This window comes from Lytechinus pictus, chromosome 7, assembly GCF_037042905.1.
Source record: "Lytechinus pictus isolate F3 Inbred chromosome 7, Lp3.0, whole genome shotgun sequence".
Classification (NCBI taxonomy): domain Eukaryota; kingdom Metazoa; phylum Echinodermata; class Echinoidea; order Temnopleuroida; family Toxopneustidae; genus Lytechinus; species Lytechinus pictus.
The window spans coordinates 41,061,109-41,089,068 of NC_087251.1; the positions used below are offsets into that span (position 1 = coordinate 41,061,109).

The 27,960-nt window shown below is 36.2% G+C and overlaps 1 protein-coding gene and 1 long non-coding RNA gene across 5 annotated transcripts in view; both read left to right on the top strand.

Annotated features, from left to right (window-relative positions):
* LOC129264214 (spectrin beta chain, non-erythrocytic 5-like) overlaps positions 1–15,160 on the top strand; it is a 125,180-nt gene extending 110,020 nt beyond the window's left edge. For 2 of the 4 annotated variants that reach the window (XM_064102689.1, XM_064102690.1), the window contains 8 exons: positions 2,769–2,958; positions 3,951–4,127; positions 5,707–5,811; positions 6,850–7,014; positions 7,962–8,493; positions 9,257–9,370; positions 10,390–10,433; positions 11,149–15,160. In XM_064102689.1, the coding sequence (XP_063958759.1) occupies positions 2,769–2,958; positions 3,951–4,127; positions 5,707–5,811; positions 6,850–7,014; positions 7,962–8,493; positions 9,257–9,370; positions 10,390–10,433; positions 11,149–11,529 (1,708 nt within the window). In that variant the 3' untranslated portion in view covers positions 11,530–15,160. The remainder of the gene's footprint in view (positions 1–2,768; positions 2,959–3,950; positions 4,128–5,706; positions 5,812–6,849; positions 7,015–7,961; positions 8,494–9,256; positions 9,371–10,389; positions 10,434–11,148) is intronic. The other 2 variants (XR_010294223.1, XR_010294224.1) reach the window with 2 other exon arrangements.
* Positions 15,161–18,007: 2,847 nt separating this feature from the next.
* On the top strand, positions 18,008–26,906 carry LOC135154783 (uncharacterized). Its single transcript, XR_010294225.1, has 2 exons — positions 18,008–18,309; positions 22,406–26,906. It is a non-coding gene; the product is annotated as an uncharacterized LOC135154783 (long non-coding RNA).
* The last annotated feature ends 1,054 nt before the right edge of the window (positions 26,907–27,960 follow it).

The following is a 27,960-nucleotide window of genomic DNA, read 5'->3' on the forward strand; positions in this document are numbered from 1 at the left end:
GCCACCAGGCCATCGGTCGAGCTCAAACAGTCTATCCGATAGACTGCCCTCTATGTGGGTCAAGCTTGCGGGCGTCTCCGCCGCTTCCTCGTGTGGAGTGGGCTACGGTCGATGCATTTACCGTGCCCGTGTGTCGAGTTGTCTTCTTTTTAGAAGCTTTTTCACTCGGCACACTTGAGTCGCCTCGCAGGCTGCTTTCATCCTCCTTCCATGCTATGTATGTGGCCATGGTCACTGCGTGACCGAGGATGATGTAATCGTGGTGGATATACATTTATGTATAAAATGTATGCGTGTGTGTATGTATACTTATGCCTGTCTAACCACGATCACCACGACCCGCTTTCTCTCGGGCCGACTGTGGATGAGTCCCTCCATGAAAGTGATTTACTTCACTGGAGTTCTTCTTTTTAGAAGCTTAGATTCTCATCCCCCGTTGCTTAGGGCGTCATTTTTGCCGCCCCCCGCAGCTTCTCGGAACTCCTTATCTTACCGATATCGGACTGTTCCATGCTGTCGCAACGGGCACCGGCGGTGCTTGCCCTTGCAATCACCAGAGAAACCAGGCCTTGTGGCTGTTTTCGTAAACAACCTTGATAGGACAGGGCCGTTGTTACCTCACTCAATTCCGTCGGGAACGTAACTGTTGAGGTATCATGTCTGGCGTTGTCTGTTGGTTCAGAACATCTTGACCGACATCTCTTGATCATCGTTTACACGTAAGATCATGACAGAGACATTGTTCGCCAGCTCACTTCTGGCGTACGCTTGCTGCGACTAGGGATTGCTCCGCTCAGCGGACATCCATCGCAGCCTAGCCTTACGGGCCCTCTCGGCGATGGCGGCTTCAGCCAAACCACCGCCCACCTCTCCCGCCGCGGGCACTGCACCCTCGGGCGGGTGTTTTATTTAGTACGGGAGAAAGGGGATCCGGGGTCCTCTCTCGATCGCTCTGTCTATCACACTTATTATGTCGTGATGCGTGCCGCGTTTTTTCTCCGACACGCCCGTTTGAGCTGTTTTGACCAGACTGTTCTATTCTACATAGACAGCAGGTCCGTGGCATTTTCTTATTAACAGGATGGCACTCAGTCGCTTTTCTCGACACATTGACTGCCTTACGAGTGGTTTACTTCAACCTTACTCTCTGTCGTTCCATGTCCTTATCGGACCGCTGGAAACGTCCTGCCACAGCTCTCTATCAGAATTCTGCAGATGTTCTGCCCTCACGCATTTGAGACAGATATCGAATTCTGGGCGCTTTCTCCCACGCGGGGGCTTCTGAGATATCTCGCATTCCTTACGTTTGCATGGTTGCGGCTTGGCTTAAATTATTAAGCCGGTGACTTGACCGTGGCTTTTTATTAGCTCCGCTGTCGCCTTCTCAGATTGATTGATTGATCACTTACTGAACCGTACAAGTTTCAGTCTTCCGATCACGATTCTTGTCGAAATTTTCAACAAAATCGGATCGTTTTTTGATCATCGGCAATTATCATCCCTCCGATTACGGATGATTAATACCTTCAATCCGAATCTTACAACCTCTTGAGTTCTTCTCAAACGTTGAGCTTGTATGGCTTAGTCGGTCATGGCACCTGTCGGTCGTTCTTGACGCTTGACTAACTCCCTCTGGGGTCGGTATTCAGGGTATCTTTTGTCTGTCTATCAGTCGAGATCCCTCCTGTATCTGTTTATATATAACCATTTACAGTACAAAGCTTTGCATACTTCTGCATCGCTCCCGGACCGTTGCCGGGATTGGCTTAGATAAGGTGTGACTTCTAACCCTCGTCTTTGTTTGCCATTCTTCAGACAATTCCCAACTCTGTGCAGTTGGTTGTTTTGTCGCGCGAGCCGTTTGCGGCAGCTTCTCGAGACATCTTTTCACGCTGGATTGTTGAAACGATCAAGTCAGTTGGTGATGATGTTCTCCTTCTGACACTAGGCCGAGGGCCCATGATACTATAGTATCATTCTTCTTGGGCTCTTTCTATGGAATCGTCGTATACGACATCTTGAGGACCGCCTTTTTGGCGCTCTTCTAATTCCTTGTTCTTAAGGACCTTTCTTCACATGAGGCCTTATTTGCCTCCTCTGTCCTTAAGGCAGCGGCCTTTCGTGTCTTCATCTCCCTATTTTTGTACGCACTTTCTTAGTCTAGACATGCCTCCCTTCACGTTGAATCCGTGTTGGTCTAGCAAATCAAATGAGTATATCCCAGTTATTGATGTAAATTATGAAAATACTTACCATGATTTTTTTATTTACGAGATAACTGGATATACTCATTTGAACCCTCCCACCGACCCCTCGCCTTGCGTGGCAACATGTCTTGCGTTCAGGCTCATGAGAGGAAATGGACACCTATTTGCGTGATGATCTTGGGATAGTGCATGCATAGGGAGATGCTGCGCGCACGCAGGAAAAATTGTGTATTTATAAGTTTCATCTGGTATAATTGTATTGTTCTACTTGAATTTGGAATAATTAGGCAAGGTGTGGTCCACAGATAGCTAATCAGGCCAAACCGTGCCCTAAATAGTCTGGCAGTGGGGACAGGGAATGCTTGCAGGTGGTGCAGGGTTGGTAGTCCTTGTCTTCCCAGCCTGTCTGTATTCTACAACCACTGCAGTTCTGTTGGCTTCGCATACTTTGCCACTCGTTGTGAACGGCTGTTCGCCATGCTCTTGGGCTGTTTACTTTATCTATCATTGTAGTAACTCACATATTAGAAATCTGTAATCCCATATCTCATTTCTTTCTAGTACATGGATCAATGAGATGAATGCCTTGCTTTCGTCAGACGAGACGCCCCATGATGTAAGCAGCGCCGAAGCTCTACTCAACAAACACTCTGAACATCAACTAGAAATATCCCTTCATGCTACCAACATTGCTCAGTTCATTGAAGCTGGTAACAAACTCATTGAGGATGATCACTTTTTAGCCAAGGAAGTAAGTTCATTAGTATATGATTAATTTTTACCTATACAAGGCATTTTAGCAGATAGATAAATATGATATATTGCTCACTACTTTCAATCCAAGACCAACGGAGTAAACATTTGCCATGTTGCCCTCTCAAGGCTTTGCCTATAGGAATACTGTACAAAATAGAGGGCAATATTGGCCATATTGCTGCTAGTGCACTTGCGCAGTAAGAGCCAATTTTGATTGCTAATTTCAGTATCTGAGAAATCTGGCTGAAACCAGTTTATGAACCAACACATTGTAGATAATGCACGATGCGGCCACAAAACCAAGCACAAGATTTCTGTGCGTAAGTGTATGTGTGCGCCATGCATGATGCGCGACTGCACGGTAATAATTTATGTCATAATTGCTTAGCAAGGGTTACTTCGCTAAGTTTGTGAACACTCTGAAATCAGAAGGAGTGATAAGCAAACAGGCATATAAATTGTTCCAAATAAATTGCTTGAATTACATATTGTACAGCCTTAGGTAATTATGATAATATTATAAAAAAGAATTCTAGAAAGAATTTATAACATTTTGTCTCACCAGCATAGCAGAGTGAGACTATAGGCGCCGCTTTTCCGATGGCGGCGGCAACAATAAATCTTAACCGAAGGTTAAGTTTTTGAAATGACAGCATAACTTAAAAAGTATATAAACCTAGTTCATGAAACTTGGCCATAAGGCAAATCAAGTATTACTGAACATCCTGCCTGAGTTTCATGCCACATGACCAAGGTCAAAGGTCATTTAGGGTCAATGAACTCTGGCCAAATTGGGGGTATCTGTTGTATTATGTATATTTGTATATTTGAATGATATTAAGTTTATGAAATTTAACAATAGAATTGTCCTACTGGTCCGCATGGCCTGTAAAATTTGTGAATGTATATATTGATGGAAAATAATTATTTGTCTACATATGTTCATGGAAATTCTTCTTTTTTTGTCTTGGCTACAATTATCCCAAGGTTGAAACAAAAGTAGAACAACTGGACCAAGCCTGGATCAATTTAAATGCTAAATGTGATGAGAGAAGAAAGAACTATGAGGCCAAACTAGATACATTCCTGTTACAGAGAGATCTAGAAGGAGCAGAATCTTGGCTCAATGATAAAGATCCTATTCTTGAAGATCAGTCCTTCTTGGTAAGTCCTAAACCATAAGTTAACTAGGAGCGGGGCAGGGTCATATTTTTAGCCCCCAATAGATTTCTTGGCGACGCTACCGCAAGAAATTTTTTGGCCGCACCACTCGCTGGCTTTTTATTTTCAAGTCTCTTGCATCTTTTTAGATCAAACTCGCAACAATCAAGGTACACGGTGCTGAAATAACGCAACATTTTCTTAGTGGATGTCAGACTAATAATTTCTTTAAAATGTGATTTTGTGTACAGAGTCAATGCAAATTGTGTTTTCAACCAATAACCATAAATGTATGAAGAGTTTTACTTTTGCTGGCTTAAATGGATTTATTTGATTCCATTTATGATTGCAAAAGGATCCCAGACAAAGTTCATTTAAAAAAATTATTAAAAAACAAATTTTTTTTTTTAGACATAAGGGTAATCAAGTATTACTGAACATCCTGCCCAAGTTACAGGTCACATGACCAAGGTCATAGGTCATTTAGGGTCAATGTAATTTGGGCATGTTAGGGGTATTTGTTGAATTTCCATCGTAACTTTAAAATTTTATGGAGCTAGTTCATAAAACTTGGACATAAGAGTAATCAAGTATCGTTGAACATCCTGTGATAGTTTCAGGTTATATGACCATAATCAAAGGTCATTTAGGTTTAGAAAAAAAACTTAGATTATGTTGGGGGAACCAACACAAAATCTTAACCAAGGATAAATGTTTTAAATATCATGATTCTGAAAGTACATGGATCTGGTTCATGAAACTTGGACATAAGAGTAACCAAGTATCAGTGAACATCCTGCATGAGTTTCAGGTCACATAAACAAGGTCAATGAACTTTTGCACAAGTCTTTGATCACACGATCAAGGTCAAATGTCATTTAGGGTAAGTGAACATAGTATTTTATCATCATATCAATGGTGTTTTTTTTGTGAATGATTATTCTATAGTCGTTTTCAAAGTCAGCAATGCTGCTATATTGAATCGCGTAATGCAGGCGAGACTGCCAGAGGCGCTCCTCTTGTTTCATAAATTTGCCTTCTTAAAAGCAAGATAAACCACAACAGTCTCTCTCTTTAAGGGAGACAGTGGTAACAGTGAAGAAAGAGAAGAGTTCAGAGATATAATAATCAAAAGAAGAAACCAAATAAGTGATTAATGTTGAGGATTTCTGCCCTCCAAGAAGGCAATGTTTCTTTTGGATATTGTCTGGAAAGATAAAATCTCTGTTGAAAGATTTTATGGCTGAGTAAATCTTAAGAGGGATTTACAGAAACCCTAGAAAGTGTTCAATTGAAAGGAGATTAAGGAGTCCTTTGTTTATTGTGTTTGCACCTGCTTTATAAATACAGTCTCAAAGACTATAGTGTTGAAATCCATCAAAAGCCACCAAGGGTCCTTATTGTACCATTTGAAGGGCTATAACAGCCCATTGAATAGTACAATGGCACCAAATCTTCTGTAAAAACCAAATGAGTTTTTATTCAAGTGAATTCTCGTATTGCTTTACTTCCTATCTCGTATCAATCTAGTTGCTGTATGTAATGATACAAGGTGATTTGATTCTGATTATTTCTTGTATAGGATGATTCTTGTGATATCGAAGAACTGTTGAAGAAACAGGAAGACTTTGAGAAGATGATCGAAGCGCAGGAGGAAAGGTTTGCTGCCCTCACAAGGCTGACAAAGGTAATTGCGTTGGGTGTGGTCTTCGTGCTCGAGAAATTTCATTTTTACCTTCGTTTTCTTTGGTCACCTAAATTCATTAAACTATCTTGAATATGGGCAGTTCCATTAAATATGTATGTCCAACCCCCTGGCCCGAATTCACAAAGGTGGTTTTGAAAACCCACGGTTGAGTCCATGGTTTATGCAGATTTCCTGTATAAATTACGCTTAATTTAGCGCGTATCTGGCACGTGTATAAAAAATGTCCAATTCTGATGCGCGCTTTTGTCACAGTGCGCCAAATTGACGCCTGTTACCATGGTTAGATACGCTATTTTATTCATGAGTCCACTGTTTTTATTCATGAGTCCACTCTTCAAACAGTGGACTCATTAATAAAATGGCGTATCTAACCATGGTAACAGGCGTCAATTTTGCGCACTGTGACAAAAGCGCGCATCAGAATTTGACATTTTTTATACACGCGCCAGATACGCGCTAAATTAAGCGTAATTTATACAGGAAATCTGCATAAACCATGGACTCAACCGTGGGTTTTCAAAACCACCTTTGTGAATTCGGGCCCCTATGTGTGGACCTTCCAGAAATGGTTCTCTCTATTCTCTTGTTCATCAGAGATGTTGAAATTCTCGTAAAATATCATGGCCTGTGCAATTCATCAAGTAAAATAGGGGTCAAATGTCAAAAAGAGATTTGATTATTATATGGAATTGCCCTTATGTATGGTGAACTTTTAGCTGTGGCTTCTTTTCATACAATTCGCTAGCTAGATATGATTGAAATGCTGGACACTTCTTTATATGGAGCATACAAAACCAAAATATTCAATGTGACAACTAGTGGATTTGCTGAATAAATTTTTTAGAATATCTGTATGCTAAAATATTGGCTTATGCCACTCCTTCTACGTACCTGATATGCAATCCGATTGCCCAAAGTCCATTTGTTTGATTAATTTATTAGTTTATTATATTATGTTCAGATGTATCACTTTGGGGTGTGATTTTTTATGCGTTTCTTTTAATCCTGAACATTTAGGCCGAGGCAAATCGCGATGGCGGTCACACAACCCTCGATGATGTCCTAAGAGAATTTGACAAGGTGGAGAAGATGGGAGCTCCCCCTAAAGGCAGAGGTCTTCTCAACAGTCAATTTACAATAGAGGAAGAAGATGAAGAGGTAGAGGAAGAAGAGAGAAAAAATGTGAGTTATTTCTTCATGTTTTTGTTAAATGGATATTTTATGTAAGACTTTTGACCAATGAGAGAGGCACAATAATAATAATAATAATAATATTCTGCTTTTATATAGCGCTTAATAAACACAGATCTTGCGCTTAACAGATATATTATTACCCTGTCATCAGATTCAATCAGTCATTTTGGCACAGAATGTAAGCAGTCATCCACTCCCTGGGGAGTATTCCAGTCAGATGCCCTTGGGGCGCACGCAGTACTGGACAAGCTAAAAATGACTTTCACATCCTACCGGGTACCCATTTAGCACCTGGGTCGAGAGTGGCAAAGTGTGGATTAACGCCTTGCCGAAGGACGCTAAACCGTGGTGGGATTCGAACACACGACCCTCTGTTTACAGGGCGAGAGTCAGAACCACTCCACCATGGCTCTTCCAGGAACATGGGAGCCTACATCATTTTATGTGCTGAATGTGCTACAAATTAATACAAAATTTATTATCCGCCACTTTTGTGGCGGATCCCGGTGGGGTGCAAGGGATGCACATTCCCTCTATATTTTGAGAAATTAGTAATTGGACGAATATATCAATAGATATATATCTCAGATTATTGTCCTCTGCACCCCCTCCCCTATTTTCAGATTTGTCCCCCTTTTTTTGCACATATTTCAAAATCATAGATCCGCCACTGAAAGACAATTTAGAACATGTTGATTTAACTAGGTTTGATAGCTGTAAATTAATTATATTCATATATTGAACTTAAAGCAAAATAAGACAAAATTATACGAAGTAACAGCAAATTATCAGTACATGTATGTGTGAAATTAATTGCTTTACATGAAGGGTGGGAAAATCTGTATGGTTGGATCACCAAATACAAGTAAAACATTAAACTTAATAAAAAATTAGTTTTAGTTATTGACATATTTCTTGTTTCTTTTTCCTTCCAGGTTCTCCAAAATGAAAATATCAGTGACATGCTGGATGAAATGTCAGGCATTCAACAAGTTAATGCAAGCAAGCCTCAGTCTGTTGGCTCCAAATTTGATCAAACCGACTTGGTGTCATCGAAGCAAACCTCCAGTCAGGAAGCTGTTTCCTCATCTGTTACTAAGCAACCAATGCAACCTGCACCCAAGCCCTTCAGACCACCTCTAACCTCCACAAAGACTGGTGTGCGTGCTAGTAAGCGTGATGATGATGATGATGCAGAGAAGAGTGGTAATACAGGAAAGATGATACCAGATGGTGCTGCAAAGGAGGATGAAGAGGAAGATTTAGATGAGGCCGCAGAGGCGTCACTCCGATCCAGGAGGAGGATGCTGATCCCGAGGATAAGCATCACCATGTTTGATGACGAGCTTCCGGAGAGCTTTGGTGCCCCCGATGAGGCTGATATGAAGAAGGATGAAGCAGACCAGATAGACGAGATTATAAGACAGAATTCTATCGAAGAGGAGGAGGAGGAGGGGGTCAATGATGGTAAGCTGTCATTCAGGAATTAATAGACGGTTTAATAACAAGAACGTGGAAGAAGCAAGCGAAGGAGGAGAGTTCATGTAGGAAGATTAAGTCTAGGATACACTGACTCATGTGAAGTGGATGGGGGGGGGGGGTAAGGGAGATTGCAGCAAGTGTGAGGTTAAACAGGGATTAAACCAGACAAGAAAAACATCCCCAAACGTATGCCTGGATGATGATATTGTTAACAAAAATATTTATATTGCACACTGTTTGTTAATGGTGAGAGAAAGATAAATGCATTATTGCTTTTATTGCAATGTGATGAAATTCAAAGAACAATGCTTCAGATAGAATTTCAATACATGGGTGGTAACCTAGGTGATATTATGAAAATGAAACCTGGATTTAACCCTAGTCGAAACTCGAATTTCAGACCACACCTGTAGAGAATGCCGGGTTTCATAATACTTCTTCTATATTCATGGCAAAAGTAATATACCAATTAATGGATTAAAATTTATTACATTTTTGTATGTTCCTATTTTTCTCATTTCACAAGACAATTGATTCTTTGACAGCTTTGTGCTGCAGTAGTATAATAATTCTTACTTTGTGAATGAGTTGACTATCAAAATACCTCCCATCATAAACAATCCTTAGTAAATAATTGATAGTTGACGAATCTTTATTTAATATGTAACTGGTCTTTAAATCTTGAATGAGTGCAAAATGTTCCAAATGTTATTAATTTTCTGTGATAAAAAAATATTTCAACTTTCAGATGATCTCCTTGATGAAGACTATCCTCTTGATGATGATGATTTAGCTTTCCAGGACAGCGATGATAGTGACCCTGTTGATGACCAAGAATTTGATGATGCTGATGATTTATTACGTAAGACAAATGTTATCTTATTCTTCCTTTGTTGTGAATCTTTTCATTAATGCCTTGTTCAGATAATGACAGGACAAAGCTTAGTAACCGTTTTATTTACAGTGTGGGACATGGTAAGCAAAATAATCCTACATTTGCCTTCATAAGCTTTAAGTCTCAAATTTCTGTCGAAAGTTTTGGAGACAAACTCATGACATTTTGATCCAGAAGTCGTGTTTGTTGAATGATGTCATAGATTTTTCAAACATTAATTTTTGCTAATTGTTGAAAAAATGTAAGTTGACCACAGTACTTTTTCACATTGCAACAAAAGAAATGTTGCTGACTTTTTCGTTGTGACTTTCCTTAATGCGCATAACAATTTCTATTGTTATGCTCATTGACAAATTGACACCTTAGCGTCAATTTTGTGTTGAAATGTTGGAGTGGATAATTTATGTTGGTGGGAGAAAATTAAGCTCTTATATAAGGGATATTCGATCTTGACATCATGTTGCTTTCAATAAAATGAGAAAAATGATAGGTTTGATGGAAATCCCTCAATGAATAACAAAGTTATGACATTTAAAGTTGTGATTTTGTGACGTCACATGCAAGCAGCTGCTCGATATGCTATGTGTTAAATTCATTTTTTTTAAATTAATTTCAATGGTTCACGAAAACTTACTATATTTTTATCATAAAAGCAATTTTATGTTATTCTTAGTTGGATTTTCATCAAACATTGTCATGAATTAATTTCTCACATTTTTTTTTTTTTGCTTTCATTGGCTTTGCTTTGTAGTGATGTGATAAATCATTGTCAGAACATGCGTCTGTCATGCTTATATTTTCCTTAAAGAGAAATAACAAAAACTCTTTTAATGACACCTTTCACGTGTGCATTATGTTTAAACCAAGTGTGTATTATTCATACTCAGTACATTCATTCATTCTTGCCTCATGATGCAGTAAATGTGAGCACATCATTTCATTTGCATTGTCAATTGCATTTCACAAAATTTCATTTCATACCATAGGTCACCCTGACATATCACCATCTGTAGACTCATCTAGAAATCAAGTAAGTTCAAACTCATAGATAGATCTTAACCTCACTTTCTTATTATTTGCTTTCTGTAACTGACAGAGATGAAAATAAGTATTCACAGAATTTCTGTAATTACAAGCTTTTCTTTGGTTGAAAATGTGTACCGGTATATACCCCAGATGTAATATCACAAATTAAGTGAAGTCAAAATGCCCAAATACTTTTCAATTTTTCATTTTTTTTCATGGTTTAGCACTTGAAAACTCATTCATATAAGTTCAAAGATATTATTCCAATTAAATAAAAGTGACAGAGATAATTATACAAGTACAATTTGTAGCAGCCCTCCCAGTGATCCAGTTAGCGGCCAAGGAAGAGGAGAGCAAATTCAATCATTGTAAAAAAGTATTATCTTTGGAGAACCAAATGTTATATTGCAGTTATAAAGAGAAGAATGCAGTTAGTATATATGTTTAAATTGTCATCCTATTACTTCAGTTGGTGTGATATGGACATTTCAATGTCAGTTTCTCAACGTCAAGTATACAAGTAAAAAAAAATAATTGTTTTTTGTATTTTTAAAAATCTTCGTGCCGAAATTAATTAATTATAGTGGTTGTCTAATCATATACCTGAAGTAAACAAAGCCTGAGGATAAATGTGTGATATACCTGATTTACAAGAATGCCTTGACCAGTAAATGCACAAGAACAGAATATTTGTACTTACTTATTGCTTTCCTCCCCAGCCTGAGACGGGGTCATCTGCTTCATCTAAAGAAACAATTAAGACTTCCAGACATCCACTGGGACCAAGACCACAAACTCTGCCTCCCGCTCCCCCAAACTTCGATCCTCAAGGACAAAATTTGCCCCCTTCCAACAGAACGTCACAGTCCTCTACAGGCATTCCCTCATCTACAAATGGAGCTTCAAGCCGTGCGAGTGGAGGTCAAAGGTCACCAAGGTCTTTCCAAGATATGACAACCCCGAAGCCAAGGGTTGGTAAAGTAACCGCTGAGCCCCCACCTCCAATACAGGTGGTTGATCTGAAAGGACGATCTCCTCCCTCCGGTGGAAGCAAAGAAAAAACAATCTCTATCAGTAGCATCTTCAAAAAGAAAAAATAAATCACTGTCACTTCTGGTAAGGTATGAAAATTATTAGTGACTTTCATCTTTCTTCATAGAGTATCTCAACCGATGGTTGACAAACAACAATACGGTGTCTTTAAAGGAGAGAAATGCAAACAAAAATATGTGAGTCGGAGAGTCTTCAATCATCGTTCTTCTCTCATGTACGATTAAGACGCATTTCAAGTGTTTTATGTAAATGAGATTGCAGAAAATAATTCTAGTTGAATTATCATTAAAAAAAAATATTCCTCTTTATGAAATGCTTCTTCCTGATTTTCATCAAGACTCCATGATATTTTGACTCATTCCATTGATGGTTGATAAACAACAATATGGTGTCTTTATAGAAGAGAAAACCAAACGTTATTAATAGGCCTGTGTCATCACTTTTTGGTCCCCTAATTTCCTCGAAAGGTTGGGTCTAGTTTACCTGACCATTTGTATATTTGCCTTATAATTTTCACAAAGCATTGGGTAAACTGGACCCGACTTTTCAGGAATTTATGGGACCTTTTTCTCGAATGGTCAGTTACGTGATTGGCTGACTGGACACGATACTCCAAAGTGATTGCACAAGCCTATTGAAATGTGACTCAGAGTCTTCAATCATTAATAGGCTTCTGTTCAATATCATTAAAACTTATTTCAAATGTTTCATGCTAATAGATTTGCAGGATAGAATGCCAAATAATATTTACATTCCATTTGAATTATAACAAAAAAGAATTCCAGATTCCTCCTTACAAAATATTTCTTCCTGAAATGTGCGTATGAATTTTCTTCATAACTCAAAACCAAGAGATACATTTACGGTTTGTGGCCTTGATATTTTGACACGTCTATTCCTTTTTTTTTTCTTATCAAGTTGTAAAGAATATGTACTTTCTTAAATATATCTGCCTTGCTACTAGCTCTTTCTGATTATATACTGAAATATATTCTACTACGATATTATGGTACTTATTGATTCTTGGTTGATGCTATTAATACTTGTATAATATATTGTTAGATATTGTAAGATTTGAATGAGATGATAAGTGCCATTGTATTAATGTCTTCGTTTGTAAATGTTGGTTTTCCTGAATCAATCAAACTATTTTTTTTTTAATTACACACTAAAAGCTGCACAGATTAAGCCCCTATATACCAAAGGTGATTCTATCTACATGTAAGATTAGTTATTAACTCCAATATTTTCCAATTGAATGAATGTATAAATTTATTTTTGTTAATTTGATGTCATAATTTAATTTCGTAACATTTGACATCATAATGGTATTCATTTCTAAAAAGAGAATATGGTTCATATGGCATGGGCTATAGACAAAATTCCTTTTTTCTTTCTTTTCAGTTTTATTCCAGAGAATAAAAAAGGGACCTTTATTTCATACCAAATGATTTAAAGATCAGAACAAATCTTACTCTTCTACATACATATAGAATACATCTTCAAAACATACATTTTTACATATTTTCTTTGTAATGTTGAGATATGCTGTTTAAAGATGACATTTTCACATAGTGAGTATTTGTACCTAAAATCTTTGCTTTTTGCACTTGTCATCTTACTTCCTTTCATGTAATCCTAGACAATTAAAGTATAATAGTTGATTCAATTGGTTGATGCATTTTATTAATGAATTATGATAATCCCCATTCCATATATTCCCCTGTACTTTTCCCATAATGTTTCCATTTCACTACTGATGTAAATATAATTCATTATGAGCGGTTTGCTTTTTTTTTTCTCAGGAAATTGTAAATCAGAATTAATCAAATTAAATCATAGAACTGAAATAGTTAAATATTTGGTGCATATTTGATCATGTTAATATTTCAATCAATAATCTGTTTAGGCTTTTTGTCGTTTTTTTAATTGATAAGAAATTCAGTACTGTGTGTGATATTATTGTTTGACAATATTCTTCAGTGATTTATTATTTATAATGAAGGTACACGCCCGAGTGGAGCCAGACAATAGCTCCCGACGCTATATAACCCGTGCGCAGCAGCGTCTTTGCTCATTGCCTGACGAAGTCTAGCAGCTTGCAGACGAAACGTCGCTTTCACACTACGTTTGCTACATCGTGAGACAACTGGTTAATTTCTTCTACTCAAGGTACATATACTAATGAAATCAGTTTGAGCTTTGATACAAATACTGCCATCCACTGACAAAAGGAAGTAAGTCCTTGGAATGAGTTTCTGAGTATATGACGAAAATGTGGGAATATAGAGAGTTACTTGCTTTTGAAATGTCTATATTTCAGACATTGGAACTAAGTGACTCCAATTCCTTTAGCATCATGTTGAGCATACAGAAAATAATCTAACTTGTTAGTGGATGGCAGAATAGAAAAAAAAATGGCAGAAATAAAAAATATTCTTAATTGAGCCTAGAATCTGTGCTTCTAGATGAAACAGATTTGACAAGTACATGTATTTTGTCTTCAGGGTTTGTCATGTGATCAATAAAGGGAGACACAATCGAATGAAATTTTTATTGGTAATGTTAATGTAATAACTTTTCATATTCTAATACATGATATTGGAAACTTGTGTGACTTCTTGGGCTTGTTGAAGAAAGAGTTGCGATCAAACGCAACTCAAAAAATCTTGCGCAACTTGATTTTCAGCCAATAAAGCACTCGTATTCGGGAGTTGCGCTTGATATTTGATTTGCGTTTAAATTTTTTACCGCATTTCAAAGCCATGTTACATTGCTGAGGTAGTATACATAAATAGGCAAAAAAATTAAGATACCTTTTACATAAAAATTGATATAAATAAAGCTGATTAATACAAATTTGGTGTACTATGTAAATATCATCTTCTAGTTGCAATATATGTGTGTAGATATCTGTAACTTACGACATATGTAGTATAAAGAGGTTTCATGTGCATCAACCATCTCTTTGTAATTGTGCAGTGAAAATAATTTGCCTGTGCTAGCTAATATATATGAATCATTTTTGTGTATCTGTATATATCGCAATCATCCGTAAAATTTGGTGTGTTTAATTTATGAAGGGAAAATCAAGGTAGCTCAAAGCATTTGTGTCACTGGAAAGTAATTCATTTACATATTAAAATCAAATTTCTTTTAACTCAGTTATGTATTCTAATTCAATCTCTGATGCACCGATGAGGTCAATGAAAACTTGTTTATTCTGATTTGTGTGCTTATAAGGCAGTTTGTTTGACATCACTTGATGCATGGTTTAATAGCAAGATAATGCATCATCTAGAAGTATTAAACAGTACATAATATTGTTGGCATATTAAATAGATGCAATGTAGATTCTAGATAGTGTGCTAATTTAAAAAAAAAACTCTTCCTCATCTCATTTGTCGGTGACAAAATTTGTTGTGAAATTCTATTTTGTATGTATGAGTACTTATCAATTGTTAAATTGCATATATAAATTAAATTTGTTAAACCAGTGGTCTTATATGTAATGTGTAAATTGATTCATCCTTTATCTACAGCATAAAAAATATATATATTAAAACATAGTTAGCCAGTGAAATCTTGTGTATTTGTGCAGAATCTAGATTCGGCACAGAATAATAATCAAATTTCATGTTTGCTAGAAATTTGTCACGAAATAGATGATTTAGTATGACAATGTATATTGAATCATGTAGTGCTTTATTATATTGTGGATGTGTAATTGTTACCAGTATTCCACTGGGCCTGGGCTATCTTACCTGGAATGTTTCTCTCCGATAAAATGTTTATATACCGGTATTAGCTGATTTTGGTATCAATTCATGAATTTAGCATAAATTTAATATTTAATATCATAATTTTATTTATAACATTTAATTCATAATTTTATCAAAAATTAAGATGCCTCTCGAGGAGTATTAAGCCAAATGAATTTAGAAATCTCGTTGGCTGGCAAATGTGCTTAATAGTCTGCTTGATGTATGTGCAAAATGATAAAATAGTGTCTTTGATGAGATGTATTAATTGTGCAGTATTTGGCGGCAACAATGTGATGTCACATTGGTTTATGGTAAGAATTCAGCTTAGATTTGGCATACTGAATAAATAATGAATGCAATATAATTTAAGTAACATTTCTTAGCCTAGAGAATTAGTAAAAGTTTACTCAATCCTAGTATTGATGTGAATAGGGATAGTATACCTGTCTGCTATAGTGATATACCCAGTCAATCTATCATGTAGATTTTCCAATAGACTGATTATTTATCTTAAGTCAGCATATTTTATATTTACAAAGTTGCCGGTGCCAAGAGGAAACAAAATGGTCCAAATATGAAATCACCTTGAAAAGTTTGTCAAAGCTCTTCCGTCCAATAATTTATTGACATGAATTCAAGCTCTGTAAAGCCTTTGTTCTGTCTCTTTGATATATATCAAAGTAAGATTTGTTGCAAGAAAGTTGTGGGGTCACTAAGATTTTTTTCCCAACATTTTATGCCTAGACATGTAATAATTATATAAATGAAGCTTTATTGGTCTGGCAATTGCAGATATGTTGTTATTGCTCATATCCACCTTTATGAAATTAGTTTTTAAAAACGTTTTAAGGACAAACAGTCCTCAATTTCGCTGATGATTATCTACAATGCATACAATATTCCAATTATGCATACAAGGTATTACTACTAATAACAATTTTGAATAATTCTAATTCTAACCAACAAATGTGCTGGTAAACACAGTGTAAACAAGCAGAAGTTTTGCTTGTCTACATTCTCTATTTTGTTAGAAAAAAAAAGGGAAAATAAATGATCACTAAATATGGTACTTGATGATAAATTTAATGTATGATGCAATTTTGAATAAGTTTAGTAATGAACATGTCACTTTAAATGAGTACATAAAAAAACACTTCCAAGGTTAGAATAATACTGAGTAACTCAACTTCACAATCTACTTATATTATATAATCAAATTTAATACATTGCTATGGTATTCATGAACAATATTCGTAAACGTGTGTGTTTTATTTATATAAATCATATGGCTTCAAACAAGTAAAACAATACTTACACTTGGTAATGTACATGTATATCGAGTCTGGCTGCATTTTCTTTTGCGTGTGTTTCTGTGGAATTTTGTGATTATTAGGTTTTTAAAGTGAAAGGTTCCTAAACATGTATTCCGGGAAGCGTTTCAGGAAAGGACTTGTCGGACAAAACATCCAACAAGTCCAGTTTTAACCAACAGTTACCATAGTAACGGTGGTTCATAACCAATCAGAATCAAGGAAAGTTGTCAGATCTGACTTGTTGGACAAAAATGTTAATCAAATGCTCCACAAGGAAGCTCTTTTGAACCCTGCCAAACAAGGAATCAGTATGAGGTCGGGCGGTCGGTCCGTTGCAAATCTTGCGCTTCAAACTACTTCCTTTCTGTTTTTAATTAATTAACGTCATGTATACGTGTAATTGATTTTACAAAAAAAAAAAAAAAAAAAAAAAAATACAATAATTTCTTCTTGCCCACTACGTTTCTCTTTCTTTCTCCTTCTTTTTCTCCTCCCCCCCTTTTTTTTTTTTTTTTTGCCAGCCGATTGGGGGGGGGGGCACGTGCCCCCCCCCCCCGTAGTTACGCCACTGTCCTTCACGATTAAACAAGTGTGTTTAACATTAAGGCCTATGCAGTTTTCAGATCAACAAAATTGACCTTGCGTTTCGCGCTGGAATTTATATGTTTAGGGATATAATATATTTAGGGATATAATATATTTATGGTGTTCATGAAATCAAACGATGCTGGTCAAAATATAGGCCTATTTATTCAATCAGCTAGTGCTTCCCGATCGCATTACTTTTCTAGTTAGCAGAAGTGTTTTTGTATTGGGGGGTAGGTTGAAACTGGATAGTAAGCGCTTATAATTTTATGTTTTCAAAAAAGACTCAGTTAACAGAAAATTTTAAGCCTAAATGTTTTTCCTCTCTTCTTCTTTTATTCATTTTTCTTCAATTTATTAAGTTTCTTTTTTTTTTCTTACTCGGTCGTCTCCTTTCTTCACCTTCAACTTTCTCTTCTCCCCTTTTTGCCGCCATATGAGAGAGAGAGGGGGGGGGGGTTCACTTCTGGATTCTTCTGTAGAACAGTCAGGACATGAAATAAAACGGAATAAAATGGTGCGCTAGTTGCAGAGTTTCACTCCCACAATAATTGCAACTCTGTTAAAGAATATTATTGGGTTTTTGTCTAGTTTTGGTAAATATAAAAATATTAATTTATCATATTTTTAACCCATAGTCATCAAAACAGATAAGACAAAGTGTAATATCATGAACGCATTATGCATACGTGTGGAAGAATTTCAGGAGAAGGGAGTCGAGTGTGAAATAATGATATTCACTTGGTATGGCTAATATGAAATTGAAAATAAACATTGGTTGAACTTAATTTGGTAGTCTTTGCATGGAATTTTATTGAAACGACATTGACATAGCCATTCACTATAAAATCAGTTTAATAAAACGACGAGTGACTAACCCATAATAGGCCCATGGTAACGCACTGGGACGAAACTAGCGAACAATGGCGGGAAATTTGAATAGCTGATGGGCTCGTGAGGGTGAATGTATTCCGCCGACAGGAATGCAAGTGGTACCGCCTTTGGTAACAACAATGGCGGTTTAAATGTCCGACCAAGGCGCCACACGACAACATAATTTAAACTGTGGATATGTGTTCTCAAACTTGATACAAGACAGGTTTTCTTCTCCCGAAATTACTGCCGATGAGAGGAAAGACGGAATGTTCACTTTGGTGAAAACCAGGTTAGTGAAATACGGTAATTTCCTGACAATTCTAACATTTTTTTCAGAACAAAAATCATTCAATTTCCTCACTTTAACCTACTAGTTGTTCGGCGACTCCACATTCCAACAAAGTTGGCGGAGAACAGCAAGTCTGCATACATGCTGACTCAACAACAGGCAAGAGTAAAAACTTTTGGAAGGTCTTGAAAATGGCTTTAAAAATGTGTTTGCAAATGGCCCTTTGCCAACACCAAAGTACCTTTATACCTTTATACCGCATCTACTGGAAAAATACAGTTGTACCGATAAAATCGAAACATAAGGGCAGCCATAAGGGTATGAAATTTTGTGTTTGTCAAGATAAATGAAATGAGTGTGTCTTTACTATATGCAGTCTTTGGGAAAATCTTACAAGAATAACTTTTCACCAAAATATTTTGTTGCACATACAATCTCGTCAAAAGACAAAGGGAAATGACGGCCTCTGTCAGAAGATATTTCTCCTGATAGAAAGATGACAATAAAGTATACAGATGATAATTTTTCCAGTGAAAGTGTGTTTCTTATTATAAATGAAATCGTGCATTCATTATTAGAGGAACATTGCTGATCAGGAGTCTGTAGTCCCAAGTTGTTTTACTGTAACTTTACCATTATTGTAACTATGGGAAACCGTGATTTTTATTGGTCCATTTACCACCATGAAGAATTCACTGGCGTAAATCCCGGGGGGATATATCCCCCCACTTTTCGAGGAGGGGGGATGGCCTGTACAAACATCCCCCCCCCCCACTTTTTACGAAAGAAATGAAAAAAAAATCACAAGAGATAATTGTTTTATTGGTGAAAATTCTTCCTAAAATACCGCTTAACAAATGAAACAATATTATTGAATCATAAAATGCAAATAAAGAACCAGTTCACCATTTCCAAACGAAATACGTATGTCCTTATTATAACATTAAAGAGAAACCCCCGTTTCTTCCAATTCATCAATGTTGGGGTCTTTGGGAAGGGAATAAGATGGAATGTTAAAAAAATTTGAATGTAATCTCTAATAAAACCATTAAACCATCGTGGGGTAAAAAAGATAATAATATTGGAGGGGTATTTGCCATATGGACATACAGTGGCGTAATTACGGGGGCATGGGGGGCACATCCCCCCCCCCCCATCGGCTGACCAAAAAAAAAACGGGGAAAGGGGGTAAAGGAGAAAAGAGGGAGAAAGGAAGAGAAACGTAGTGGGAAAGAAGAAAATATTATTCATTACAATGTTATATTATAATTATGTTATGTTACATTACATAAGAAACATTTTTATCATAACTTTATGAAACATAATTTGCCCAGGGCCTACGTCTTCATTGTTCCTGGTGCTCGCATTGTCTGCTTAACGAGATATATAATCATGTTGTACTAAAACATCCCGTTTTCAATTCAATATAAACCAAATATATTTCCTAGCACTTGAGTTATCATTGTTTTATGTAGTGACATAGGCCTATGCTTTTTTTTATCATGACTCAAAGAGTGATTGCCCCATGTTAAGGTCTTCGTATATATGAAAAATTTCCTGTCCGTGATTACGTTCGCATTAGTGGATTGGTAAGATATGTCTGCTCTTCATGAATTCCTAAAATCAGTCCTTAAAATGTCCCTTCTTCTGATCTGAATATCAAAAATTTTCAGCTCGCGCTTCGCGCTCGCATCATTTGGTTAATGAAATACGTATGGTGTTAGTTAATTCCTACCAAGAAACCTTAGAATGCTCCACTTCAGGTCTGAATTATCTACATTTTCAGCTCGCGCTTCGCGCTCGCATTGTTTAGCGAGACAGGTACCTATCATGATTACACAAATTTGATTATAATGTCCCTTTTTAGGTGTGAATATAAAAAAATTCAGCTCGCGCTTCGCGCTCGCATTATTTGATCAGTGAGATACATATCCGTTTAATGACATTGTCCTTAAAATGTCTCTATTAGGTCAGTATAACTGGCATCTGAGCGCTCTTCGCGCACTCACTCAGTGATTCAAATATTTTGCTGGTGCCCCCCCCCCCCCCCAATGCCGTGACCCACGGTACGCCACTGTACGCCACTGTGGACATATCAATGACAATTCATTGCATATCTAAAAACGTGATTGCAAAAAAAAATGACAAAATATTTCAGTCATCCCCCCCCCCCACCCATCAACACGGATTTACGCCGATGAGATACATGTAGTTGCTCTCTTTAAAGTTATTAAAGGCTTGGTCGAGTAAGTTCACGTTGAGCTAATTGTGATTTAAATTATGAATGTAATAGTTATTTAGAGGCGTCGATCCTGATGGGGGAGGGATGGGGAGATTTTGAATTCTCCAATAATTTTGACAACTTAGAAATGGTTATTAAATGCAATGCAAATATACGTTTAAAAAGCATTGGAAAGCACTATACAAGCACTGTATATACCTGACATGAAAATACTCTCAAACATATAAACTGATCATTTGTGAAAATTCTGTTTTATCGCGCCTAAAATTGGGGACTTTTGGGGGCTTTTGCCCCTCCCAGTCCGAAAAATGGATCGACACCCCTAACCATATAATTGAGTCTATTTAACCTACAAAAGTAACATTTTCATGGTGCTATCGACTAGAAAGGATCATTTCATCCATTGTCGACGTAAGTATGGCATGAATAAATTATCATGAAATATATAATCGACTACAAACGTAATGAAGTCAAAATTGTAAATGTGTTTTCATGTAGAAGATGAATTTGTGTGAAATTATTTTTTTGCTCCCAATATTATACCAATTAATCTCTGTGTACTTTAGTCAAACCTATACAAAAATATAGTAGCGGACGTAATGAGCCCCTAACCCCCACCCCAAAAAAATTGAGGGGGCCATTTGGCAAAATTTCTGAAATGCGGCTAGTGAGCCAAAATTTCGAAATCTGATTTTATAGGTTTGGACATATTATTAAAAAAATAATATCATATTCCATCCTTTTTTTCATGTCCTCTTCTTTATTTTTTTCCCTTTTTTTTCTTTGTCATGATTTTTTTTTGGGGGGGTCTATAGCCCCTGTGACAAAACACGCTAGAAACAAATATTATGTAGCTCAAAGTTCAATGCGATTTGTTCTCTACCTCTGCAATTTTAAACCCCCGCCATTTCCACCTTTAGTTGCCAATTTTACCCCGTCATTAAAAAAAGAAACCTTTTTCATTTTTACCTCGATTGCCATTTTCACCCCTATATTTTAACCTCTGCCATTTTTCCTCTGCCCGTTTTACCCCTGCCACTATATACCTCTGCCATTTTGCATCTGCTCTTTTTACGCCTGTCCTTTTCACCTCTGCCACTTTTACCTCTGTTATTTATAACCTCTGCCATTTTTACCTGGCACCTATAATTTCACAAGTACATTAGAAAATGAAATTCCCTGCAGCATCATTGAAATAATGCTTCCATTTCTTTTTTTTTTTATATAAGTATTTTGACTCGTATAACCCTATATGCTTTAATCGACATTTAGAAATTCATCATTATGATGCCTCAGAACTGACAATCTGAATTACTGGATTTTTATTGATTTTATTCTTCCCCCTAAATATACCAGCAACTAACTGTATTTTGCCCATCATTGTTAAATCTCTTTGCTTCCACAAAATTATTTATTGAAGTTTTACTTAACATTTCACTGTAGTTTGAATTTTATTTTACTTCGATGTCTTATAGAAGATACTACACCTAATACTTTAACCAAAATCTACAAGGCATATTCCGCCTTTTTTTGTAATCAATTTCTTTCTTCGTTATACGTACGTGAAATAAATTTTGTCTTCCTCCCTGAATATGTAAAATTCAATCCGCACCGTTGTCGTAACCTATTATGATTCATTGAATAGCTTCACCATTGTCATTTAAATCTTCAAAAATTGAAATATTTGATCAATCATATTATGAGTCATCAACACTCTCAGTTGCATATAATCATGTTGTGCATATAACTATTTTGAGAAAAATGAGAGTAATTTTAAAATGTGATTATTATTTTACGTCTGCAGTGATGACATCATCAGCGAGCGTATTTGTTTGATTTTCTCTTTTTATTCAGATCAACTGTTTGCTGGGGTGGACTTTTCCTTTGACAATAGCTCCAGATCTCATTCCTGAAGTGATATCTGCCACTTGTTATTGAGCTCAAGGGACAGTGACATGTAGATTTGCCCGAGCCAAGTAATCCTTGGCAGTAACAAAAGCTGCAATGTCAGGCAACTGAAGCATCGGCCAAGACGTAAACTCCTTCGATCCTGAGCTACAATAGGAAGTGGAACCGCCAATCATGCATACAGTCTGGTCAGCGAAGAACTTGAAAAGTTTTCATCAGGGGGTGATGGCGGCGTCAAGTGAATAGGAGAATATTGCTTGGAAGGCATCTGCATGTGGTATAATCTTACGGTGAGGTGAGGTCTGACGTCATCGTTGACTGGCCAATCAGATTTCCCACATGAGAAGACCCGGTTTTATGATCAGACAGTATTGGCTCTTGATCAAACAAACGAGGTATACCACTATCCGAATATTGTAGCATAATGGGGAGCGGAACCCAACATTTACTAAACCGAAATTCTGACAGTTGCATCTGCATCTGTCCAAAAGGAGTGCCTTTTTTATTTTAAAAACGAATTTTGAAGAAAAATAGTTTGCTGTCAAGGTGATTTTGTATATGTTGTATTAATAACTTTAGGGTATATTCTGATGAGAGCGTATAAACTCTTTATTGGAAAATATATTACTCTTCTTTTTTTTTACAGATTGTCCCCATGTATGTTGGTGTTGGTAGTTTTTCTGAGTTACAAACATCAGTTCGTTGTATAAGTTTTAGTATAAACAAAACGACAAAAATAAACGAAAAGTTTTTAAAAATCAGAAAAATTAAGAAAATGTAATTGTTTGCTATAGAATGTTCGATTTTGTCCATCTCGATTTTAATCGAAAATAGAATAGTAATATGATCATCTCTATCGTAGCATCAATTTGAGTGTGTTTAGAAAAGAAATTCTGTGATACGGATTACTTATGCAGCAGACAATGTCAGAAGTTTAGTTTGGTAAATATTTTGAGGTTGCTTCCAATATAATGTTCCAATATTCATATACTGGTATCTCATTCGTTTGACCAAAAGTCTTCCTTAGCTCCCTGACTATTACCAAGAGGAGTAGGATGTGGACGGTGGACTTTGATCGACAAATCTACCATACTGATACCATGGTTTGAAAGTTCACCCGATGCAGTCTCATCGTGATTAGGAGTAATGAAGGATCTAGTTGGTCTTCCGCCGGCCCGCTCGAGACCGACGACCTTTACGCTACATCACAGGAAAGTTCACGAGGACGTTAAAGGTCAAGTTAACCCCAACCCCCCAAAATGAATGAAAAGAGGATTATCAAACTAGCATAATGATGAAACTTAATAAGGAAAGTCACGACTTTTTAAAATTTTGCTTAATTTCATAAAACAGTATGCACAGCATGGTCAGTATAGTAGGCAAATGAGGGAAATGATGACATCGCATATTCACCATTTTGTATTTTATTTGATGAAATATGAAATATCTGAATTTCTCTTCTTTATAATATGATACAATGCCTGATTCCTCTTTGAAAATGAGGGATTATCTTTGTTGCAACCTTTAACTTTAGATTGATTACTCCCTTGTCAAATCTGCAAAATTTGAAATATATCTTTTATTATAAAAAGTAAAAAATAGTGAGCAAGTGACATCACCGACTATTTTATATTGTGCATAACTGTTCATTGAAAAATAAGCGAAAATTTAAAATGCTATTACTATCTTAATTTACATCCGAGTTCAATGAAAATTTTAGCATTATGCTCGTTTGATTTTTTTTCCTAATTGTTATTCATTCATTTTTTTTTTTTTTTTTTTTTTTTTTTTTTTGGGGGGGGGGGGGGCTGTGCAGTAACGTAAATTTACATGCAGCCGCATATTCCCCCCCGAAAAAGGCCGTCATTCAAATGGGCGTTCATCTCAAGATAAACTGAAAGGAACGGCCCCCCCCCCAAAAAAAAAAAAAAAACAATACTAATAAAATAAACAAATAACACCAACAACAAAGAAAAAACTGGGGGTCATGAAGGCATTTTGGGGTAATTCCCCCTTTTTTGTGGCAGTTTTACCTTCCGACTCCACTGGGTCTACGCCTGGCATGTAGTCCATATAGTTGAAGGTGAATGCATCAAATCTAGTCTTTAGAAAGAATGACGCCCTGTGAATCAGTTAGCTTGTGTGAAAACAGAAAATCAAAGAAAGGAATCAACGACAGTCTGAGAAAATATGAACAAAATGGGCTAAAACAGATGTTTTAGGGTATATTTTCAGTGTGCGAAGGGGAGATTTGTACTATGACGTCACAAACCTTGGTTGCGTTGCCACTAACTGGAGGATTTCCATAAAAGAAGTGATTTCAACATTCAAATACGCATAGATTTCGTATTGTTTTGCCGATATTGTTCTCGAACTTTGATTGATCTTATTCTTTGATGTTTCTGTTTTCATGCGAGCTTTATACAAGTTTCATTTTCCTTTAAAGGGCAATGTTTTGTACATCTCGGTCGCTTTGCTTTGATCCTTTGGTTCCTCTAAAAAATCGCATAATTTTGCATCCCTGTTAGTTTAAACTGCGTTTTTATAGGCATAATCCTAGTTTACAGCATTCCTAAAAGTTAAACATTGAGTTCTAAAACAAGTTACGGCAATTATTTGAGCAGGCGCCGGAAACGTAAGAAAACGGGTTTGACGATTAAAATTTGAAGTATCCCCTGATAAGCTACAAGTTGACCCCCCCCCCAAAAAAAAAAAACTTACAAAAAAACTATGCATAGAATTCGAGAAGTAAAACTATTTCATTTATCGATTGCTGGTATCTCCAACAAATTATGATAGGCCTATTTTCTGATGTGCACTTTGCTATTCGAACGAATATAAGTTCCTGTGCAAGTGATATTTGGGCTAAATTCTTTTAATTCGTTGTTGTTGTTTTTTTTTGCTTTTTGCCTGGGGACCGTTTCATTAAGCCGTTTTTAAGTTACAAATGACTGGTGATCCTTTCTTGTGCTCATTGACATTTGGCTATCTAGCTGACTTTGCCACAGAAAACATGTTCCAGTCTTTCATAAAATCGTGCGTAACTTACAAACAGCTTTATGAAACGACACCCAGGACGATTGATTAGTAAATGATCGTGTTACACCTTCTTTTGGCTACTTGTATTTATTCTCGTACCGATTTTATAAAAAAATGTCACTTTCTCTTTTATCTATCCCCATCTATACTTTCATATTTTTTGTAGTTTCATCTCTAAACTATGTAATATTTGGTTGTTGATTTTTCATCACTAAACTTTGTCATTTCTCATCAGGGCAATTCCATAAAATATGTGCGTCCGACCCCCTATATGTGGGACCTTCATGAAATTTTCTTGTTCTTTTGACAGTCTGTAATATTCTCAAAGGACCATGACTTAGTCAGTTTATGAAGTGATGTAAGACTTGACAAAAATGGGGATCGGGCGTACAAAAAGGTTGATCATTTTATGGAATTGCCCATCATATGTTCATTTTATACTTCTATATAGCTCATCATTTTCATTTAAATAGTATTCCTAACCCTCTGTCTCTCTACTTCCTCCTCTGTACTTGTCGCTGTTAATTTGTATTTATCAATTTAACCATTTCCTTCTCGGTAAATCTTTCCAACCCCTCTCGACCCATTACACTGCCCTCGCATTTCTGTACGTAAGATATCTTTCCTCTCAACTCCCTTGAATAATTACCAATCATTAATTTTCTATCGATCATTAACAATTCAAATTTTATTGTACTGCCTCCTCAAAATTGAAAAAAAAAACTCAATTTTTCACCCTCTTCACATTCAGGTTCATATATTGCATATCTCATCCCTTTTCTCATTCTTGACAGATTTTGCATTTAAACTTCTGTTCATTTCACCTCCTCTCACTTAAATTCATTTTCAGCTATTCTTACCCTTTCGATCTTGGTCTATAATTCGATCACATCTAACTTAACCCACGGCTCTTTCATTAGCCCTTGTCAACTGATCTCATCACAATCCTATTCACCTTTTCTCTCCCTTCCTCCCTAACTCCTTTTTCTCCCCCCCCCCCCTCTCACCCACTTTTCCTCTCTTTCTTTCTTCCTTTGTTTCTCTTCTGTCTACCCATTTTTAACACACCTCTTTGAAAATGAGAGTGAACTTCATGAAATTTATGTTCACATTGATAAACCTGATCTAATGATCACTTCAGCAACAGAACTGAACAAACTTCGGATTATCTTCAGACCCAAAACCTAATGATAAAAGTAAGAAACATTTCAAAACTTTGAAGAAAACTACCTTTTAGCACTGTCAATTTGAAATATTTATTCTTGCCTTAATTCCATACATATTTCTTAGGTATAGTGTCTTTCAGTGGATTGATTATTATTATATAATACAAATCGATTGTGTGACAAAATATACAGCACATTGTCGGAAAATACTGTTTTAAATAAATCTTATCATATTAAAAATATTTTCAAGAAAATTAAGTTCATTTTCATGAAGTTCACCTTTGTAAAAGAGAATAAGACGATCCCATTTTTTTTCTCAAATTTTGATTATACCTGAAATGTTGCAATGTGCATTGTTATTAAGGCATTAACCAATGACTTAATATTTTACTCTACATGATTTTTCTTTTGAATTATGGAAAAAAAATGTGGTTGACCAAGCTTACTTTCATTTGTGTAACAGATTAATACAGTATTTACTGTAATTATAAAGTATCATTTTTTGAAAGGAGGAAAAGTTTGCCAATATCAATCCATTTTGCAACATTTTAGAATCTGGATGGGAGGAGTGTGTGTGTGTGTAAGGGGAGGGGGGTTGGCTAATTGAAGGTTATTTGGCTTGTACAGTGTGGATAAGGATAATCCAAATCATGAGGGTCAATGGAAAAAAAGAAAGGAAATCCTTTGGTTTATATTGATAGTGATTAAATAGGCCTTTTAGTGATCATCAATGTTCGTCTGAAGACAAATAAGGATGAAAATTGCACCAGGAAAATATAGGCCTACTTAGGAATTTCCTTTGAAAAAATGGAAATCTACATTTAACAATTTAAATATACATTAGCCTGCTAACTTTGGTTTACCTTCTGCACATTGTACAGTAACCATGACAACCTCAAAGCACAGGCTGGTATTCTGAAAATTGTGTTATCTTTTGAATTACATTTTCTGTGTTTACCAAAATAAATTTAAAAGTGGTATTTATGGTTACTTCATAACAAATGAACAATTCAAAGCAAAAAAAATAAATAGAAAAAAATTACTATGTGAGCCAATGACATACTTGCTAGCAAAAGGGTTGATAAGATAACACAATTTTCAGAATACCGGCCTTAGGCCCTGTTGCATGATAATTAATTCAAAATAATGATATGGATCCTTAGCAGATGATTGGCTCAAATCTATCACATGACCAGTTATATAAATTAGCTAACAGGAAAAATTGCTAATAACTGGTCATGGTACCGAGACTAATTACATGGGGGCCCTGGACAATTTTGCCTAGAAAAGCTCAAA